The sequence below is a fragment of the Zerene cesonia genome, chromosome 12 (assembly GCF_012273895.1).
Source record: "Zerene cesonia ecotype Mississippi chromosome 12, Zerene_cesonia_1.1, whole genome shotgun sequence".
Taxonomy (NCBI): domain Eukaryota; kingdom Metazoa; phylum Arthropoda; class Insecta; order Lepidoptera; family Pieridae; genus Zerene; species Zerene cesonia.
In genome coordinates, this window is record NC_052113.1 from 700397 (window position 1) to 724667 (window position 24271).

General features: G+C 33.4%; 1 protein-coding gene across 1 annotated transcript; it reads left to right on the forward strand.

The window, feature by feature from the left end:
* Positions 1-5907: 5907 nt before the first annotated feature.
* On the forward strand, positions 5908-23184 carry LOC119830915. The gene is given in 20 exon segments (XM_038354104.1): positions 5908-5962; positions 7035-7324; positions 9687-9866; positions 10417-10555; positions 11974-12178; positions 12854-13019; positions 13562-13694; positions 14291-14409; positions 15067-15186; positions 15565-15688; positions 18440-18535; positions 19211-19476; positions 19754-19939; positions 20161-20299; positions 20889-21112; positions 21248-21400; positions 21620-21752; positions 22059-22180; positions 22562-22681; positions 23005-23184. Coding segments are annotated over 20 exon segments (3150 nt in total).
* The last annotated feature ends 1087 nt before the right edge of the window (positions 23185-24271 follow it).

Below are 24271 nucleotides of genomic sequence, written 5' to 3' on the forward strand. Positions count from 1 at the left end.
GTAATAAATGTTATTTGCAGTTAACAATTTTCTTTTTTCTTTATTACAATATTTATGGCAAGACTAGGTATATCTCCTGTTGCCTGCAGCTGCGCCCGCGTGATCGTAATATGTTTTCATGGTACAAACTTTCGTGCCTCCTATTTCCTTGGGGCTGGAATTTATTAAAAGCCTTTTTTAGCGGATGGCTACATCATAGTGGCTATCTGCATGCTAAATTACGGTTCGGTCTGTGCGTTGATAGATCAGTCAGTCGGTTATATTAGCGGTTTAAATATTAAAATTTATAAAATAGTAGGAAAGATCAATCGTATAACATACATCGAACTCTACGAGACAAAATCAAAAAAAACCTTAGTAATTTATAGACAGTAATGATTATTACTTTTAACGGAACTAGCTCAAATTTATATGTGACCACACGGGAGGCACCAGATTTCAATGAAAAAAGAATCATTAAAAAGGATTGTCCAGTCGGAAGTTATTGAGAATTGAGAACCTCCATCTTGTGGAATTTTGAAAGGGAAGAAAAAGTTTGACCACAAGGCGAGATAAGAACCCACGGTATTCGTCGAATCCTACCAACGCCTAACCCCTCTCGCGGGATTCGAATCCGCGGAATTTTTGACAATTTTATTTCAAAATGTCTCATTTGTAAAGCAGATGACTGTTATTATACAAGAAATTAAAAACCTCATATGTTTTGACTCGGTTGAAAAGTTGTTATATTTAATTATTAGAATATTAGAAATACAATATGTCAGGTTCACAAGATTTCAAAATCTATTCCACTATCTCTAGTCCTAACTGAATTCCTCTCTTGGCGGTCAGCCTTCATGGAGATAGGCAACTGCGCAGGCGATTCAACTAGTATTTGCCTAAAACTAAGGCCGTGGCGCGTTGTTATTCAATTTCGTATACATGAACAAATAAGAATAGATAAATATAAGTTAGTCTGTATCAACATCTAAACACGTGTGCCAAATTTCATGAGTGTATTATGTTTGTGAATAATAAAAGCTCGATTTCAATGACTTCTTTCTAGTTGTGACAACTGTTCTTCAATCAAAATCATTGCAAGTTTAAAAAGTAAAAATAGGTTAGGTACATAAACCGAAAGAAAAGAAGAAATTTGATAGCTGATTCGCGGGGATCACGGGTGGCAGAAGCTAGACATTGCTACAGTTTGGCAAAACGACGTGGGTTCAAATACCGCTTCGGGAGAATTTTTTCTATTCAATCAAAATTTCTGATTTATACGTATAAAGCTCAAGACTTACCATTAAGTATGGTGGCTATCAATCCGTTGGTTGTTTGAGAAGTGACCTTCCAAGTACCTAAGCATTTTTCCCATTCCCATTTTTCACCGACTCGGACTTGAAATATTGACAGACTAGTAACCTACTTTCTTGAAGCAATTAAAATGTCAGTTTGTTATAGGTCACGTCACCAGTATAATTTGATTTCACATCTTTGGCTGATATAGAATGCGCCATCCGGCTGAATTTTAATTTCTTCGACATAGCGGCCAATTTATTATCTGACAAATTTTAAAGCAAAGGGTTTTTTTTTACATGATTCGACGCTTATCCTTTTACCAATGGAGCTGAAGGTGGCGGTCACTTTGATTAAGAGAAATTCACCTTTACATATTATTATATTTTATCTACCCGCATTGAGAGTGAAAATAACATAAACATATGTAGTGGTCGTTGGCTTATGTTTGCATCATTTATAAATGTTCATTATTAATGTAATAAATACCAATAAATAAAAATAAAAAAAAAAAAAAAAAAAAAGACCAAATGTCACGTCTGTTTCTGTCTAGAGAACATGGTTCTCTAGATCATCTAGATTCATCGAAACATAGGTAGAAATGGTTAGCATGCTCACTTGTAGATTTTAACAAATATATTTTACGAAATACTAGCTGCGCCCCGCAGTTTCACCCGCGTAAGTCCGTATCCCGTAGGAATATCGGGATAAAAAGTTGCCTATATGAATAAATAAATAATAAATAAATAAATCTTTATTTCTTAGGTTTTTACATTATTGTACCAGTGGATTGTGGCTCAGGCCCTCTTGCTAGGTAATACCTGTGTTAACAGGACCTGTTCCTTCCCTATGAGTGATACTACATATAATAATAATAATAACATTGTTGTAAGTAGAACGAAAGATTAACATTTTTTTTATTTATATATCCAAGGGTAATCCAAATTCCAACAAACGTATATGTCATTCCAGTTGTCCAGCTGTCTACGTACCAAATTTCATTGCTATCGGTTTAGTTTTTGCGTGAAAGAGCAACAAACACGCACACATCCTTACAAACTTTCGCATTTATAATATTAGTATGATTTTATGTCTATTGTTTTGGAGTACGTTCGAGCTGTTGTGGGCAGCGTTTGAAGTGCATTGCATGCATGGCATGAGCTTAGAACCGAGGCGTCCTGGGTTTGATTTCTGGAAGAAAACCATCTCGATGTGGGATTCGCCAAGATGCAGAAGGTTAATCACCAACTTCGTAAAGGAAATTTATCAGTGAAACCAATGGTGAATACATTTGTCCCATACCCCATAAGGGGGCACACCATACTCTCAAATTGTAAGCCAGAAATGTTGACATCAACATCACAAAGTAATGCAATCAATCGAGCTATAGCCCCAGATACTAAAGGGCATTATTATAGGTCTATGTGTTTTCGGAACGTAATTTTCCCTGACGTAGAATACTGTTTGAGAGAATAAGTCATGTTTATCCGTAATGTATGTGTATCATTATGTGGTGTTTTATTCGCTGATAAGAGAAGACGCAATTTGCCACGCCTATATTACTGCGACATGCCAAAGTCGTATTTAAATAATTTATTAACGCACTTTAATATAAGCTGAAAGAGAAGATCTTACTAGGTCATAAGTACACAGGTCACGTGAACGGATCAGTCAATTGCACAGAGTTGTTGGGTGACATCGGGCTCCGAACGTCTCACTTCTCGCTCCCTTGCGATACCCAAAGTAACTCTACATCCTCTCCAATCATTCCAAATACCATCAAAACTCCTTTCTGATCGTATCATGTAAAAATTTCAACTTCTTAATCAAATAGGTGAATATTGATCTTTTCTGCACCAAAGAACGTAAATGAAAAAATTTTTGGCTAACGCCTCTTCTTACCTTTAATCTGCGGGATGTCATTTAGATTATATTACGACGTTTTTATTTATGTTAATACTTTTTTTGCTCCTGTTACAAATATACAGCAAATATTAATATAAGTAGTAAGTTTTTTTTAATAAAATAAATAAATAAACCCTATCTCCTCCGAACAAGGTTTAGTATTTTGCAACAATTCCATACGTATATTCTTGACCCGCACGCATCCCATCAGTACATCATAGTTACACCTAAGTACATAAGTTTGATAACAATATTTACAATACAGTAAGAATAAAAAATTAACAATTATGAAATTTAGGATATTTTTAATATTCTATCACCAGCTGATAGAATATTGAATTAATAACCTCTTCAAAATAATCAAGTAAATAATTAATACATTATGAACTGAAGAAACTTTAAGCTTTTTTGTATTAGTAGTTTTCATATAGTTAGAGGAGTTTGTTATATTTTGTAATATCTGTAACCAATAAATAAGTAAAAAATTACGATGAAACGAATCACAAGCGGAGCCGAAATCAGCAGGCTGGTATTTAACGACAGAACTATTTGCTACAAAACTACTTATTGCCAACTTAAACTGAAAGCTTAGAGCTTCATTAGAAATTAGTTTTGGATGTCGGCGGATTTTCAAAGTCACTTTTGATTAAATTTTCCCAAGTTTGCGAGGCTTCCGTGAGGCGGCACGCGATGTAATAATAATTAAGGGAGTGTGTCTGAATTAAACAATACTGTACAGACAGTTTTTCAAACGACTTTAAAAGACGTTTCAATTCAACAGTATTTAAGTGTTAACTACCTAATATTTGACTAAATTTTGATGATTTTTAATTGAAAAGCTAATGCCTTTCCTGTACTCCCATTCAAATTCGGTAGTTATATATAAATCATTATTTTAGGATGTAAGTATACTTAAGAGTTAATTTGTGAAATGTGACATTGCGAAATTTTAAATGCTTTTTGAGCATGATTACAATTAATATACAAAGAGGGTGACACAGTAAAGATTATTTTTATTAAATTTTTAGACTATTTGCGGAGCTTAGTGATAAATGACGAAATCTTAGGAACTTCTTACTAATATTAAGTACATAACTGCGCGAAAGTTAGAAGTCTTTATGGGTGTATGTTTGTTATTCTTTGAACGCGAAAACCACATAGCAAATTTGCATGATATTTGGCGGTTTATATACCTGAATAACACATAAGCTTTAGAAATGCTCACTTCTGCCCGTGGGCCCAACAGCGCGGCACTGCTTTAACTGCTTTCAATAAACCATTAAGCGTAGTTGATTTAATTTATTTTTTTATGCTTAACTTAGCTGGAGGTTCGCCTGATGGTAAGCGATCACCACTGCCCATGAACATTCGCAGAGGTAGTACGTCTGCGATTGCGCTGCCCGTTTTTAAGGGTAAGGAAAAAGGACAGAATTGACGAATGGACTGGGACGGGTTAGGAAAAAGAAACGGCCCTCCGCAATTTAATTTGTTGTAAAATGACAATTGAAATTGCATTTAATTACGATTAAATGGGCCCCAATTAGCTAACATAATTTTTATATTATGTTCCTTATTCGTTTGTTTTTATTTTTTGTTATTTACGTAATAATATTGTATTTAAAAACTGTTTTATCAGATCATGAAAATTAGGCAAATATGCAGCATATATTAATTTAAGGTATTATGTTATAAGCGGTTCTGTTAGCTTATTGATAATTTTATTTATGTTAGACTGTTGAGAGACATAGATTATGATGTAGAGGCGATATTATGGACTGTAAATGTGTATGTGTTTTGTTCAGACACGGCAAATCCTCGACTTTTGATGTGAAACATCTATAGCCGCACGTAAAACAAATTTCTGGCGTGGCGACGCATGCCGTGGCGACGCGGCGAAACGTTAAATGATAGTGTATAATATATACAGTCTATATGCAGTAGTGTGTACGATGTAATATTTTTTATCATTATACATTTTTAGTTCCTATTATACTCTATTCTTTGCATATTAATTTTATAAAATAATGTCGTCGTTTCACATCTGCCAGGCGTCCCGTGACGGCTCACTTTTTTTTATACTAAAAACTACTCGTAAGTGAAACCACGAGACCCAATAATGTGAGTTATAGTAAATAGACACAACAAAAACAATAAAGTTAATATACAATGATCCAACAATAAAAGATATATGAGCAAGAATAACTGACATATTTCGATACGTGTTATTTTAGGATCATACATTTTTTAATATCGAAACTCTTTATTATTTTTGTAAGATTTCCAATATGCCTTAACCACATTCATAAATCGTGAAGTGGGAGTGAATGTCGATTTTTTCATTGAAGTTTTTGCTAATCTAAAAACTAGCTAGCTAATAATATAAACGAAAAAAGAATCGTCTAATAAGACGACGTCATAAAACTATCTATGAAGACAGGAACATAAGTTTATTATTATTTTTAATATTTCATTTTCACACTGACAACATCCACGTATATATATGTAAAGATAAATACTAAGTCTTTTCAGTTTAGAGGTATATTTTGGGATACAGATACAGTCACGTCTGTTTAACTAAATAATCTTTGAACCAATTTCGCGACTAATTTCAGGTTGTCGTAATGATATAGCGAAATACGTATTGTTTGTGTTGTAATACAATAAATATCTGAGACATTAAAATATTCCTTATTTGGATTTTTATGGCTCTTCGTCTAATCAGTGACAATGGTTGAAAAAGAATATACAAAAATTCCTACTAAGGAAATCGAAAGTGGTTTCGGTAAGTGTTGCTTTTGTATTTTTGGTGTGAATTATGCATTTAATTTAATACATTAGGGCAAAAGTAATAAAAATCGCCCAGATACTTTTACTCGATTAGTCCAAATTATGGAGTATGATCTATTCAATAACAACATAACCATGTGAGTATGTTCATACATCCCTTATTAGTCGATAAATCATTTTGATATCCCAATTGTGGTATTCTTTACAATATAATAGCGGAATAATTTTAGTAAGGGACAAAACCGCCTTAAAAGTAGACCAAATTTAAATGAGACCATATAGCTGGCTCCAATAAAAAATATATTAAAAACCAGTTCTCTCTCTTAAAAAATATGAGACACACAAAAAACCGTCGAATTGATAATCTTCTTTTTTGAAGTCAGTTGAAAATATTTACAAACAGACTGACTAGATATAACTAATTCCCATTATTTTAATACCTGGTTTTGTATCATTAAAATGCTCATAAATATAAAAGATATATCTTAATAATAAATGCATCAGCGAATCGAAACGAAGATTTTATTAAGAAATTTTCCAACAGGATATTCAATGTGTAAATGTTGTTATGTGGTGTAAAAATACATTGATTATATCCTATCTAGATGCGTAACTATCACGTTATAAAACAGTAAATACGATAACTAAAAGATATATTATATCATGTGATTCATTTCAACAAGACAAATGCTTAACCTAAGGCACATTTCTTAAAATTGAAACTTACCGTTGTGGTATAGTTACCATTATGAATGACTAAATTACAGAAGACCGGCGAATACCTTTGCGAATGTTCAAGGTTGATGGTGAATGCTTATCATCAGATGAACCACAAGCACAGTTACATAAAAGTATAAATTGTCAGTCAAATCAATGGGATTTCATATAATATGTTTCTCCATGTGCTTTATACGTAAAACCAATTATCTCCTTGCTCACCAACGGCTTGGCTACTTTATCAGAAAATACCAGAAAGCAATGAAAGGAAAGCCACTTCAATAGTGTTAAATTTGTGAACCACTCGTAGCGACGTAACTTCAATATACTAAACGAATTTTTCATTCCAGAAAAGAAACCAGATCCGCCCAAATATGGATTCGGAGTGAGGCACGTGCAAGCTCTGATTATTTTCACAGTATATTCAATCGGTTACATTGCCAGAAGCCATCTTGGGGTCACTATTGTAGCCATGACGAACGATGCCGATGTCCCTAAAGAGTTAGCATTAAATTCTACACTAAATAACACTGATATGACCGAATTGGCTAATGGAATAATAAATAATGAAGTATATGCAGCTAACGATAGCATCTCTAATGCTTCCGTAAGCGATGACAGCATTTGGAATATTTATAAGGTATGAATTACTTTTAATTTATGGTGTATTTGTGCAGAGTTATGGAAACGAAAACTAGTATATAGTATAACAACCACAGTTAGCAGACTAGAATTTTAAAAATGAAGCGACATTACTTTTGTAGCTATTTTGTGTAACTAAGATTAAGGAATGACCAAAAACTTATTTAATGTTGACTACATTAAGTTTTCAGTCTTAGTCTATAACAGGTAATTAATAAATTATCTAATAACGAAATGTCAAATCCACAAGAAACTCAATTATCAGGACAAAATTTAAAGTCACGTTCAGGTAGCACAGTAAAATTAAAATGTATGCTCATATTAATATTAAAAAACCAGATAGTGGTTTAATAAATGATATTCTAATGTGGTAAATTAAAGCCCAAACAATGGTACATGCGAACATTTATACCTTGGTAAATATACACGTATTTGCCACCACAGACCACAATAAACAGTAAATTCAATGAACCGTTTGGCCCATCCCTTGAGTGTATTGCATAGTGAGGTAGGGGTGGGCCTTTATAGTTTTATATATTCCAGGATGGCCCAGAACGAGAACTTTTACTGTCTTAGGATTCCCTTCCTTCTCTGATATGTCTTCAATAATAATTTTGTAATATTCACCTTATTGGACATGGGAAAAAGACAGTTTTTTCGATTTAAATAAAATTTACTACAGTACTGATCAGCTCTTTAAGCTCCAACCAGTTCGACGTTTTATTACACATTATTAGAAAGAAATTGATATAATATGTTCACAGTCAAGAAACCTGAAGGTTAACCAATAGGGATCATTTATGTGTATAAAATGAATTAATATATTTAAATAACAACAAATAGTCTAAAGGTTCAAAGAAACTTTCGGTCTGGAATCCATGTTACCAGATACATAGAAATAGAATTGAAGATATTCAAAAAAGACTTGTACGCCACCTTGCTCACCGAGCTGGAATCATAAGATCAGTAAGCAGTTATGAAAGCAGGCTTAAATACTTCAATATGACATCTCTTGAATCCCGTCGCACTACAGCTGATCTTCTGTTCTTATACAAAGTGCTAAATAATGGTTTCGACTGTCCTTCTTTACTTCACAGATTTTCCATTAATGTACCATCTAGAGTCCCTCGACAACCCCGTAGCCTTTTGAGTGCCCCTTCTTATCGGACAAACCTGGGTAAAAACTCACCCGTAGTAAGACTTGCCCACGTGTACAATAAATTCACTTGCGTCTCGGAAGACATAGACATTTTTAGTCAAGCGATAGCGAAGTTCCGATCTGCAATTATTAAGGCAATAGCCGGTAATTAATTTTCAATTTGTATTATATAATTTTAATTTAACTAATGTATCACATAAAGTTTTTGTTTTGTTAATTCTTTAATATTATTATTGTTCTATCACACTTGACGTTAACGTGAATGTTGTAATTTCCTATAATTGAAGGTGCAGTAATCTATGAATGTGGCAGGCTTTTTTGTAAATGTGAACTGTGTCCTTTGTTGGAAATTCATTGTTAATAAATAAATAAATAAATAAATAAACTTTATGTTAATCGTTATAAAATGAGTAAATGTCATCCTTTTTATTACTTGAGGAAAATGCTGAAGCCTCACGGTGTCCTACTTCCGGGCAAGTATATGATATCCCTAGTCAAAGTGTTCGTCCATTATCGAGCTGTAGCAAAATGAAAAGAAAAACTGAATAAATCTTCAATTTCAGTTTCCTTAACTAGGTCCTCAGATTAACATCATCCGAATTTTTAATGACTTTAAAATTAGTAGATGGCAACCCTAGCCCCATCCCTATAAGTCCATTAGCGAATTAAGCAACGAGATGGATGTAAACAACCACAATATTAATTCAATTAATTATAATTTAATTGTAATGGTACATTAAACCTCTTTGTTTCCCTTGTTTTGAAAATATGTCGCTGTAATATTGGAAAACCGTATTATAATCTATCTCCTAAGATTGCAATCTGTCGATAATTTGTTATGCATAACATTTAAACCCAATATTTTTCACTAGACTATCCTACTAACTTACCTATGTAAGTTTGTAAGTATGGATGGATTATCTGTGTATGTATGGATGTTTGTGTGTGGTTACTTTTTAACGAAAAAACTACCGAACCGATTGCACTGAAATTTTTTACGTAGATAGCCGGACAACTGGAATAACACAGAGGCAACTTTTTATCCCGATATTCGTACGGGACACAGACTTAAGCGAGTTAAATCGGGGCGCAGCCATATATCGCAATTATATACCTTATATGCCAAAAATTTACTTTTACAAAAATTTCTTTTTCATTCAGGTTGTTGTTGTCGAATCAATACTATTATTTTATTTTACAGACATACCACTGGTCGAAACCAACTCAAGAAATGGTACTCAGCTCCTTTTTTGTTGGTTACTGCATAATGACATTTCTCAGTGGCCCAATCTGCCAGCGGTGGGGGGGAAAGATCCCACTACAAATGGCCATGCTTGTCAATGGGGTAGTGTCTATTTTATCACCGTGGGTCGTGGCGTGGGTGAGTCTGTATTCAATTAAAACTAAATTGAATATCCATCATCATCATCATCAGCCCATATATGTTCCCACTGCTGGGATACAGGCCTCCTATGAGGGTTAAGGCCATAATCCACCACGCTGGCCAAGTGCGGGTTGGCAGATGTGACATGCCGTCGAATTTTTGATTCTTGGACATGCCGGTTTCCTTACGATGTTTACCTTCACCGTTTTAAGCAGTGGTGATGTTATCCACATGTGCAGCTAAATTGAAAAAATCAATTTATTTCCTGCACGCTTGCCCGATCTCGAACACCGACTTATCGATTTTGAAGTACGAGGTTCTCACCACTGAGCCACCATTTGAAATTTACTCACAATTGAAAATTACTCGTCATAAAATATATTAACAATATGCTCTATGAATTGTTCTCAGCATGTTTCGTCGAGCGTTATAAACGTGCGAAAAACGTGACAAATGTGTCTTATACAGTTTTGTTACACGTTCTCATTTATCACAGTATATTTAACTTTCATCCGTTATAATAATATAATAAAATGATTTCTCTCAGGGAGGTTGGAAAGCTCTCTGCTTTTGTCGTATATTGCAAGGATTATCTCAAGGGGGATTGCTACCAAGCTTACACACAATATTGGCAAATTGGGTACCTCTGAGTGAACGAGGAACTCTCAGTAGTTACGTATATACAGGTTGGTTATTTGTGAATAAATTATCTGTGTTATTATCAATGAGATAATTTGTAGTCTATGTTATATTCTGCATTTTTGAGGTTAAGATTTTTTAAATGATAAGTACGTAATTCATCTGACTATGGTGGACGATGCATGTGTATAAAAAGGAGATAGTTAATTATGTGTTATTTATTACATCAATTTTAAAATAAGAATGGGAATTTGGAATGTTTATATATTAATCACGCTACAACTATTGAACTGATTTTGATGAAACTTTTGTAAAGTGATGTAGCTTACGAACCAGAAGAATAGTGTTCATTATTAAGGGTACAGGATTTTTAAGGCAATGTATAAAAATGGAAATAACTAACATGCCACCTTTTTCTCACTTAAAATTACAACATTGCAATCGGTGCAGTAGTTTTTGCGTGAAAGATCAACAAACACACACACATCCTTACAAACTTTCGCATTTATAATATTAGTAGGATTAGAAAGCTGCAACTTCACTGAGTGACATAGGCTATAAATGTACCACGGGGATGCAGCCGGGGAGAACATTCAGTTAACAAATAAGATATATGTGAACCTCTGTAAAAGTTCATTATTTTTTATAATTCATTAGCATTGCTTGCAAGTTAGCGACTAACGAAATATTCTATTCACTTAAGTTCAAGTAAGAAATAAGTTTCAACATTACATAAAAAGCGAGAACGAAGGAGCTGCTTTACAAGTCTGTTCTTTTTCTTCGTTTAATATTATTTAAGTAACAGCAATGTTTTAAATAACAAAGCATTTTTAACGGCAACAAACAGAGCAAATAAGAGAAATTCATAAGAACATTAAACTATTTCCTCATTTTATAATCTGTTGATTTATGTTTTGCGTTAAAATAAATAAGGATTTTGCAGTGAACTTGTATCTAATAAAACATTTCCGAGCTCGCTTTGTTGCCGTTTATTCAAATAATTGTAGAGGAAAGTTAATTTTCACGGCAAAAACGAAGTAATTAATTGCTTCCTCCGCCTAAGACCTAGAATAATTTGCAAGTCCTAAACTTTAAAGCAAAAACTTTACTAGAATCGGACTGTATAATTTCTACGTTTTAGTTTTAAATATTAAAACCTATATTAAAATGTAAAAACAGTTAAATTCAAGCAGTCCCTTGTTTGAAAAGAGAGATTTGTCTTTCTCTCACATTTAGTTATCGTAGATAGAATGCTTTATAAGAGATTAGAAAGCTAAACGCTTATAAAGCAGGTCTTTTGGAAGATTGAGGTTTAAAGCTTTGTGTTATGTTGTTATTATTACATATATATGTTTTTAATTGACTTAGGACATTTCCACTCGGTACCTGTATGAATTCTATACTAAGCATTTATAGTACATAATATAAGCAAATACCATCCAACAATACAAGTTTTATTTCATAGGTTCAGGCTTCGGTACAGTGGTAGGTTTCCAATTCAGTGGCGTTCTTGCTACCAGCAGTTTTGGATGGCCATCACCGTTCTGGGTGATTGGTATCTTCTGCCTGATTGGGTTCGTTCTCGTCACGGTATTTGGTGCTGCAACACCAAACGATCATAGAACGATATCACAAGCTGAGAAGAATTATATTATAGGATCATCTGGGGAAGGAACGCATACAGTAAGTGATTTTGTGTTTTAAATTATTTCTTTCACAATGCATTATGATATATCAACAGTAGTTAATATAAGTTCTTACTGCGGAGACACGGGCAGTGTGGAACATAATCAACCGCTCTGGTCTATGCCGTTTGGCATATGCTGAACTTGTGCTTCTTGGTCATAACGATTTTCATACATTTTCCTGCACTAATCTGAAATAAGATGTTGTAAATAATGTGGAAAGTAAACGTCTAGCATTCAACCCTTGACCTCGCTAATGAATTAGAGGTGCCAACACTGAGTCAGCAGTATTTTTTTAATATTCACTATATAGATTTTCCTTTAATTGTCCTCTATCATTTATATATTATCCTCTGTCCTTTATATATTTATAATATCATACTATAATGTAATATATCGGAATGTAATAAATTACTAGCAACATTAATTAAGCAACAATTAGACTAGATTCGAGGTGTCCCACCATTGTGAGTAACGTTAGTATTTCTTAAAGTATTTCTATTTCCTAATTCGACATCGTTCTCTTTCAATGAGATGTACAATATTTGAAGTAAAATCATCATCATTATCTTCATCATTACCATCACCCGTACCAGTACTAGTCCCCTTTGCCCCTCACACCTACAGAATGTAGTATAGTGATATAGGTAGCTAACACATTCATCTATTTTAACAGCAACCAAAAGTGCCATGGAAAGCGATCATGACATCAAAACACACATGGGCAACCTTTATCACGCACATTGGTAGCGCTACTACATACGTGTTCTTCTTCATTCAAGTACCCACATACTTGTATGCGATATTGAAAGTGAATATAAAAAATGTAAGTAACTTCATTTTACTTCCTATACTTTTATGCTCTGAGGTAATATTTAAAATAATCAAAATATTTATTAATCATATTAACTTCTATCTCTCCAAATGAAAAATCGTATAGCTACTTTTATGCTCCGAGGTAATGTTTAAAATTATCAAAATAATTATTAATCATATTAACTTCTATCTCTCCAATGGAAAAATCGTATATTTTCTGTTCTCGTGGTATTTCTAGTATAAATGTCTTTTCTCATATCTCAAACTGTCTTTGTGCCAAATTTCAATCAAATTGTTTGAGTAATTTAGGTGGAGAAAAGACAGAAAGACATTCAAACCGACAGTCAGACAGAGTTATTGTCGCATTTGTAATAACAAGTAGGTATGGATTTATTATGTACATTACGTATCTTTATATATGCAAAAGTTTCTATGTTAACAATATCTTATAACAAAATGCAATGCATTTTGGATGAAATTTTGGCGGTCTAAGGTTAAGAGAGAAAATTATGTTTATGTACTAGGTACCATCAAATGTATATTTTCTTACAGAGTGGTTTATTCTCATCTCTCCCATACGTGTTCGCATTTTTCGCTTGTATCTTCTTTGGATATTTATCAGACGTGTTAATAAACAGAAAATTAATAAGTATGAGGAATGCGAGGCGCATGTCAAATAGTATCGGTGAGTTTTATAATATGCATATTGTGTATATCTTTTTTAAGACATAATTGAGCTGGTAGTACGCTTAATGGTAAGCGATCACTACCGCCCATGAACATTCGCAGTGGTAGTGACTCTACAAAGTCGCTGATCGATTTTAAGGGGAAAGAAATAAGGGAAGTATTGCAAGCTGGAAGTAAGGAATGAATTTGGCTGGATCGTGAAATGGAAACGGGCGCCACCTATCACCAAGAAAAACAGTAGCATACTACTACTATACGCCGGTTTTTTATGGGGGTCTGGTACTTCCCCGGTGCAAGCTGACCTAATTCGTGCCTTACCGTACTCGACTCCCTTATATAAAAAAAGCCTAACCTTATCCATGCACCCACCAAGCCAGATTTACAGATTTCTAATTCTCAGCATAATAAATAAATAAATAAATAAATAAATAAATGTGATCGTTTATGAAGCGACAATACCATTTATTAAACGCCAAATATAACTGTTTGTCCGCAACAAAGTATGCTATATTATTATCTTATTAAACACTTTATTTAGAGCTATCATACAAAAAATGAAGTACGTATTTATGAAATACATTGAATTTTTTTTAGGTTCAATTGTCCCAGCGATATGCCTAGGTTTAGTATCTTATACGAGTAGCGTGACGGTCGCCGTCATATGCTTTGTCACAGCTGTGGGAAGCCATGCTGCGGTTCATAGCGGTTGGGTGGTAAGTTGTTACTATAAATCCTAATAAAAGACAGATGTCTTAGTTACATCACTGTTATAAAGTACATAAAACAAGATGGCATTATAGATTTGAATAATTATTATTATATTTAATTAAAACTATTCTATAAATTATTGTATAACATGTGGTGTTAGCCTGTAAGTAGTTTTTGTATTGTAAATGTATTAATTCTTAATTTTAAATTTTTTATGTCATTGTATTAGTGTTAAATACTGTTGGTTTTCCTTAATAATAAAAGAAATAAAAGAGAATTCCTTTTTACAAAAAAGGTAATTGTCGTCCATGGCGGAGACAAGACGCCTAATTCTAAAATGACTAAAAGACAACAAGTTCACATAAAAAATAAGTTCTTATAAAGCACAACAAGAATCGTCAAACGACTGAAACAATTTCAAGCAAAAGCCAAAAAAAACTGTGAATGTGGAAATTGAAAATAATTCCAAGTATACGAATAATTATCGTGTGTTTATAATTTTAAGGATAGAAAAGAATGTTCAACTTAATAGAAAGTAGATGGATGAATTATGCAGTTTCTCGGAAAAACATTTCAATACCAAATATGTATGCATGTGATACAGGTATGCAAGAAAAACATTTACGCGATTAACATTTAGGAACCAACTTTGTCATTTTCAGATAAATTACATAGACCTGTCACCAAACTATAGTGGTCTTCTGATGGCCATCGGTAATGGATTGGGCAACGCGTTCGTGCTGGTTTTATCTGCGTTTATCTCCTTTATTGTAAGAGATGTGGTAAGTAGATATGATATGTTTTTATATTAGATCAATAAAAAAATTGCTGGTTCACCTGATGATAAGCGACCACAGTCTCTGAACATTTAAAGAGGCGTAAAGTCATTTACAGAGGCCTTCTCTGCAAATGGATTGTCGTTTTTAAAAGATGTGGGAGAAAGAGCGGTATCATGAGGATAACAAAGAAAAGTACTGGGAATGCCGATACTTCTTTTATTTTTAAGGGGATATGGGTAAGAGTTAGGTTAGGTTAGGAATGGAATAGGTAGGGTGAGGTTTTGGATACGGGCTTCCGACTCCACCAGACACAAATGTTAAATCAGATATCTCTTTTTGTGTATGAATATGCTTATTATATTCGATACCTACACTTTACAGACAGACGTGGTTCAATGGAGGATAATGATGTTTATAATGGCTGGCTTCAACGTATTGGGTAATACGATATTCTGTTTGTTTGCCTCAGCTGATGTGCAACCCTGGAACGATGACAATCATAAAGGTAAATTAAATCCATACATAATAGTATACAAATCCCTGCTAGCAGTGTAAATGGGAAAGCAACTCTGTCTGTGTGAACTTAACATATCTATTCCATATTTAACCGAATTTGATGACATTTTGAACATAAGATAGCTTAAGGTTTTGACAAGAAAGCTAAATTAAGGGAGTATGGAAGTTCGTATGGTGTATATTTTTTTATATTTGAAAAATATAAGATAGTATCGCACCAGTGTGGTGAAAGAGGCGGGTTCGAATCCCATCATATTCGATTCATATAAATTCAGTTCATTCATACAGTGGACAACTCGCAGATAAATAAAAATGTGCAAATAAAATAAAAGAAAACACTTTCCAAATTTTAAGAGCTCTTGGAACGAATACACAACCCTTACTCCTTCAAAATATTTACTTTTTTAGTATTTGTTTTTTTTATAAAAAGGCAGCGTAAGCACATAGACCACCTGTCTATGTTAAACACATAGATAATATATTATAATCTATGTAGTAATAATCTATCTGTGTATCAAATTTCATACACATCCGATGAATTTATTTTACGTGAATGGCTAAATAAATATCCACACATTCCCACAAACTTTAGCGTTTGTAATATTAGCAGGATACATTATGTAATAACAATAACAAAAACTGTTTTCAGAACCGGAAGATATGAAGCTGCAGACGGAAAAAGAGGGACTGAAAACTTTAATTAAATAGATGTAAGAATTTAGAAAAATATAACCGTGTAAATATTAAAATTTGTTTCATTATAATACACCTCAGCACCTATATTATTGTATTAAATAGAATCACAATTATATTTAAAAGAAAAACAACAATTCCATTTTTGTGATTGTACAAAAAATTAAATTGACCGACCCGCGAAGGCGCAAAAAAAACGAAATTTACTTATTAATTTAAACAATTATTGTAATAAAAAAAAAATACATTTAAACTATTTCTAACTTAATTAACTGCGTCCCTCCGGTTCAATGTTGGAACCAAGAGTGTCCATCGTCTTCGGCGGGGCGGCGTCGCGGTCGTGGTGATTGCCGTCATACTTTCTGGGACCGCAGGTGTGCGCGATCTTGCAATCGTTACTGGGTAGAAGACCTTACTGGGTGGTCTCATGCATCTTCTTATAATTAATGCGTGTTATATGTACTTAACGCAAATAATACCAGATACGTTTATAATGAATACACTATCTTCGTAATATTATTATGGTGTATGTCTGTCATTATCGAATCTTTTAAACATTCCAGCGAAGACAAGAAAGCAATAAATATTCATTTAATCCTCTTGAATCAAAAATAAATTATCCATTTTTTGTCATAACTGTTTTCTGTTATATTATTATAAAAATATATATGATAATTATTTCTCATTGTGTTTTTACTATAACACGAAACCAACTTCATAGGATAAGCAAACATGTTACGTTCTTTCCAACCCATTCAATCAGGGCGTTTTTGAAACGAGTTGCCTAGTCACCTCAATAAATGTCCAATATACAAAGGCATAGATTCTTTAGGAATTGGACAAAAATTTGTATGGAAATATTATAGGAGTACACAATTTCGTATAAAAAAATTGCCTGGGTTATGAAACAAAAAATATAAACACTTGAACCTACAGGTATTTGCAATTCATAAAGAAGACGGTTCCTTATAAAACTACTTCAGACATTTGTACCTAAGGAGTGTATCCTTAGGTACTAGTTTAGTCTTATGAATGAGATTCAGCATATATCGAATAGACTATTCGTCCTAATCTAAAGCAAAGTCCAATGCCAATTTTCCAATGATATTCTGCTTTAGCATTCGAGAGAACTATTTCAGTACGTGAATTGCTTTTTGAATTTTAAAATAATGCAGACGCTGTAAGCTTACTGTATTTCCTTAATGGAAAAGTCGATACTTGAAGTCAAATGGACATTGAAATTTACAATTCTATTCGTTAAAAAATTCAATCACAGAAAATATATTTTCCTCAACCTTCCTTTCTGAAGAATGAGAGGAAAGTATAAATTATTTTCATTCTTATTTTCGTTTTCAATTCAAACCCCTTAAAAGTGGACAACGCATTTGCAGAGACCCTGCCTCGGCAAATGTTCATAGACAATGATGATCGCTTACCATCAGCTCAGGTGTGCGTTCTTACCAAAGAAAAATATGCTGATTATAATTAGCAAAGGTACAACAACGTTATGTACAACAAAAGGCAATCAGCTCTCTATTTATCGCTCATGCGATAAGCATTGTACTAAAACTATTATTAGATAATTAGTTTTGATAACTAAAGAGTTTCTTGCCGGCTGTTCTATGAAGAAACTGTTATTCGAACGGGTGGTAAATTTCCAATTATGTATGTTGGCGATTCTACAGCGCTCGAAGGAAGTCTGATTGAGTGAATAAATGTTTGAGATTGATTTTGTATTAAACAAATAATAATTATGTTCCCGTTTTGAATAATTTCGAAAAGAAACGATTATATATAGCAAAAACTACTATATTTTATATTTAAATGATAGCTCCTTTTCTTTCTTTAATTTAAACAGCTAATTTTTAACATCCGCAATGTAACATTATGTATTACGTTTAAAAATATTTATCAATCAGAAACGACCTTATACTTAGTACTAAAACAGCAAAATAAACGGTAGCTATTTGTACAAGATTCTTATCTTCGTCTTGGCAGTCTTTATATTCTGCCGCATTTGTAATCAACGCGTATTGTAAATAATCAGTTTCAAATTATACTAAAATGCAAAATGCAAAGGAGAAAAATGCGCAATCAGTGCAAGATAAAAGTGCATTTGTGATTGAAGACACTAAATTTAAAGGTATGTTTCTATAAATACTATTTATTCATCCCATCTTGCGGTGGTTGACTCATAATAAAAACAAAATAAAATAACCTATGACACTCACATATATCGATGCTTTCTATTGGTTAAAGAACTTATAAAATCGGTTCAGTAGATCCTGAGATTTCCTCCTTTAACGTCAGAAACTTACAAATTCACAAACCTTACTTATATTTGTAAATTAAACTGTAAAAAGTTTTTTTTATTAAAACATAAATGTATGCAATTTCATACGCCTCATTATTATTGATACTTATAAGAATACCACCCACTTCTACGTCTTATACATGTAATAATAGTTAATCATGTGTATTTTAATGTTATTGTTCAATTATCGTAGCTTAATATGACGTTAAATTATTAATTGAAATCATACAAGCAACAGTTTTTATTTTCTAAAAACAACACGTTGTGTTTGTGAATTACACAAAATAAATAATACTATCTTATCTTATAGTCTTACTAAACCTGAATTTTTATTAACGTACATCAAATAAAAAACAGACATCATAGTTAAAAAATTCCTAAATGCTACAAATTCAAAACTGGTGTCAGTTTTATTAGATGATGTTAAGAAATAATGATAAAAAAACGCATCACAAAACCTTCTTAAATTATTTCTGCTTCATTTCACGGCAATTTTCTTTTTAGTTTCAGATTGGGGTTATAGACATAAGCAATGCATTTTGCTGTTCTTGTCGCTAACAACCGCTTACAGCATGAGGGCATGCATGGGAATGGCTCTAGTGGTCATGACAGACATAGCATCTTATAGCACATCCAATTGTTCCGCTTCAAAACAAATTATTAATGACAGTGTTAGTACAATACCTAATTGTGTAGATTCACCAGTTAATGACACGACGGGAAATGCAAACGGAACCGGCTTTCTACATAGTCTCCTATTGATACCACCAGTAAGTGTAATAATATTAATCATTAAATTACATTCATTGCATCAGTAGTCGTGGTGAAAGTCTATTAAAAATACTTAAACTGCACTTTTAACTTGTGAATTTAATCAAATAAAAGGGATCAAATTATACGCACTACGTTCTTGCTTTAGGTTTTACACGTTGTATGTTCAGGTGGAGGCCTTATTGCTGAAGATCTACCTGGTAATATTGAAGTGGATGGAAAGTGTATTGCGTAATACTTCAGTGAACTCAGAAGTTTTTTTTTATTATGTTACAGTACCCAACCTTCAAATGGAACAAAAAGATCCAAGACACCGTGCAGTCCACTTTCTTCTGGGGATACATGCTCACTCAGATACCCGCTGGCACCATTGCTCATCATTTCGGTGCCAAATACTTGTTGACTGGAGCCTTGCTGATCAACGCAGTCATGTCATTTTGTTTGCCGTGGGCAGCGCTTTATGTAGGTTATTAATTTATGTCAATAAAATTTGTTTATATTTTACTTTGTACCGTCTTAAGGCAAACAAATGATAAACTAACTTCATGTCGTTTGAAGTTTTTAAACATTTTAAAGATAAAAGAAATTTAACAGTTTCTTGGTTACCACATAATTTTTTCATTGATTTTAATAACAGCAACCTACAGAATAGTTATATAATATAATATACCATTATTTTTCAGGGAGGATGGGTGTTAACTGGAATATTTCGCTTCGTGCAAGGGCTGAGCCAAGCTTGCATAATTCCAGGAATGCATACGATGTTTGGTAAATGGGCGCCTCTAGAAGAGAGAGGAAGAATGACTGCTTTTGCATATGGTGGTACGGTAATCATTAGAAGTTGTATTTAAATTATTGTGGGAGTCGAGCATGCTTCGGCACGAATTGGGCCAGCTTGCACCGGGGAAGTACCACACCCCCACAGAAAACCGGCGTGAAATAGTGGCATGCCACTGTTTTCGTTCTTTTCCTCACCCGTCCTAGTCCATTACTTCTTTCCAGTCGTTAATCCTTTCCTTTTCCCTTACCCCATAAAAGCGGGCAGCGCATTCATGGAGTTACTACCTTTGCGGATGTTTATGGGCGGTGGTGATCGCTTACCATCAGGCGAACCACCAGCTCAGCTGCCCGCTATGACATAAAAAAAAAAAATTATATAATCCAATTCCAAGGTAAGAAATGCATGTACTGTGAAAACTAAACAATACGTAGAAATGGTGGACATGGTATATGTCCTTACCAATATTATGGATGCAAAAGTGTGTTTGTATGTTGTATCGTACGGCGATATTATATTTTATGATTTTTGGGTCTGGAGATGGATTAAAGGCTAGGCTATACCATATATTATGGCATATATCAATATCTAGCCCGCGGCTTTAACTACCATGTCATTTGCTTCTAATTCTAGGACAAGCTCTGGGAGCAGTATTGGGATTTCCTGTTACCAGTTTTATTTCATCAACTTTCCTCGGTTGGCCGGGTATATTCCGTTTTTATGGAATCCTCGTGGGTTTGGTTGGATGTTTGCTCTGGTGGCTCGGTGCAGAATCTCCAGCACAGCATAAATACATATCAGTTGCAGAGAGACATTACATTGAAACCTCTTTGGGTCAAGTTGGTGATGCGGGAAAGGTTGGATATTTTATTAAATTTACTTATTAAATGATTGTCATGAAAGTATTTTCGACAATGTTTTAAAAAGATATCATTTATTTAATGATGCTTCGAAATATGCATTGAATTATACTGTTTTTTTTATATTTTTAGAAAAAGCACGCAGTTCCATGGTCAAAGATTTTACGCTGCCGTGGTCTTTATGCTATTATGCTGGCCCACATTGGTCAGACTTGGTGCCAATTAACCCTGTTCACAGAAGTCCCAGCCTACATGGACAAAGTTATGGGGGTCAATATAAAAGCGGTAATTATGAATTATAATAATTATTTAGCATGTAAAGTGCTTTGCCGATGCAAGCGTCATGTGACTTACAATATATAGTTGGTCAATAAGATTGATGATTCCTAATAAGACTTTATTCGAAACACGGCTAAGGTAAGAGAATAGAATAAACTAACAGTGTTGCCTTTTGCGCAGTTCTATTGAAGTCCAGGATAGTCAGTTATTTATTACTTCTTTCAGAATGGCTTACTGTCCGCGCTTCCATTCCTGCTTATGTGGTTCACCAACTTCTTCTTCAGCTGGCTGTCAGACATGCTTATTGTCAAAAAAGTTTTTAGCGTTACTGTTGCCAGGAAAGTCGCTAATTGTACGGGTAATATTTTTTTTATTTGAATAATTTTTGCGTTTTCAAAATTCAGTTAAGTCTTATAAGCAAAATGCCATATAATTTAAATGGTTATGTTATTTAGTACGCAACTGCGCTGATGGTTGGCATAATGGTAAGCGATCACCCTGGCCCATTACAATTTGTAGAATTTCCCGATGCGAGCTGGCCTCAAAGAGCCGGAGCGTGCTCGACTCCCACATTTAAAACGGTCACGGTACATTTAGAATCCAACCTATGCCTAGGTTAACTCTATGCTACTCACATTTGTTAAAAAAAACCACATGATTTTAGGAGCAATACCAGCATCAATATGTTTCGTAATACTAGCGCATTCTTCTAAGGACATTTATGCTGTAGAGGCTTTGCTGTGTATTATTTGCGCTTTCAAAATTGCTTGCACAGTTGGTTTTCAGGTAAGTTTAATTAGAGTTTTAATTATTTTTATTAAACTTTTGAGCAAAAATAGTTGATGAATGTGATGATGGAAGAGATTGCAGGATACTTTGTTATCGTTCTTAGAACCAAAACTCAATCAATTATGCCATTATGCTCAGTCAATTATGCCATTATCAACTCTGTAATATGCACTGCTCGTTACTCATCACTCATCTTTGTTGGTAAACAAATGTTATATATAAATAAAATAAATACAAAGCTGCTTTGTAAAATTAGCTTTTTTTTGTTCTTTATAAGGGTAAATATTAAAGATCAACACTGATGATTATTCTTTATATAGTTTCTGTTATTATTTATGATCGGAGTTTCTATAATTATTTTGATGATTTGTGTTCTAGGTGAATCATATTGACATATCTCCCAACTTTTCTGGCACTATGATGGGTATGACAAATTTTGTGGCCAATTGTTTTGGTTCAGTTGCACCGTTGGTTGCTGGCTTCATCTTGACAGATGTGGTATGTTTTTGTATTCATTTGCTGTTATTGATATTGAAGTGTCGGATTTTCCTCCTATAGTTTTTTGGTCTATTTTACTAAGGAATTATAGAAATGTTTAGAAAGGATAAATTGTATAATAAGTATTGGTTGAACAAAATTTATAGATCATGTAATTTTAAGTATAAAGGAATCGTCTCTATGGTTTTTGGTCACAGTTTCTGAGATATACAGTAATGCATTCGTGCAAATGTTCATTTTTTCGCGAATTTTACCATTGTTTTAGGTCTTCTTTGACTGGACCATGTTTGACTAACTATAATTACATTCAACATTTATTCCAGACCGATGAATATCTATGGCGAAAAGTATTCTACCTAGCAGCGACCATTTACTTTTTAACAAATGCTGCTTACGTCATCATGGGTACCGGAGAACTCGCTGACTGGAATGAACCAGATAAAGAAAAAGATATACCAGAAACGGAAAAAATGATTAATGAAAAGGAATTAGAAAATAAATAGATAGATCATGAATTACAATGTTATCGCTACAAGTAGATGTACATAATATGTTTCACTGAAATGTGTTTTGGTAATTTTAGTAAATTGCTTTTACTGTGATAGTAGTGCTTGTTAAGATATTTTTAGAGGTGAATAGTTTAGAAGATAGTAATAAAGAATTTTCCTAACATAGCTCTGAATAAAGCTTATTCGTGATTTTTTTATGTCATCGTCGGCAATGGAGCTGGTGGGTCGCCTGATGGTCAGCGCTACCACCGCCCATGAACGCTTTTTGCCTTTCATCATCATCAGCTAATTTATTTCCTGCACGCTCGCTTAGCCTCGAGGATCTGACTTCTTGATCATCACTGAGCCATAACTGTTTTACCTAACTCACTATTCCACAGATATTTGATAACTGTATTTAGATTTACTATCTGTATCATAATTATCTAAAATTACATCATTAAGTTGAAATATTTGTGTTATATGTGTGTATGTTTGGAATGCTTTCACATAAAAACTACAAGTATTACCTAAAACATTAGTTCCAAATTAGATGCATATTCACTGAGTGACTTTGCTTATATATGTACCGCGGACGAAGCAGGGGTGAACAGCTGGTGTAAAACAATTACATTTATGGAAATATTTCATACGCATGAATACCAAGAATTTTTGATACGCAAAGATAAAGTACCTATATGAAAAACACATAAGGAAACAATAATACATTTGAAAGAAAAATTTGTTCAACACAAATTAAATAAACACGTATACAGGCGCACTAGAGATAAATTCAAATTAAATAACAAACAAACATTACGCGAAAATCGTGATAGATAATTCTATTTTTAAATTTTCCATTACACTTATCATGATTGGAATCTCTAGTTATGTTTTGACAATATTTAATGTAATCAACGAATATATTGTTAAATATGTTACCAGAAATTGCGTTTCTTTCTTCATTTGAGTAAATTCGCAATTCGATTTTTTGGGTTTGTTATCAGAACTTTCGATTGGGGAACTGATTTAGATTTTTTTAATTTGAAAGACGCTGATGCCTTGCGTTTGTATTTGGCGTGATTTAGCCTTTTTTAATTAT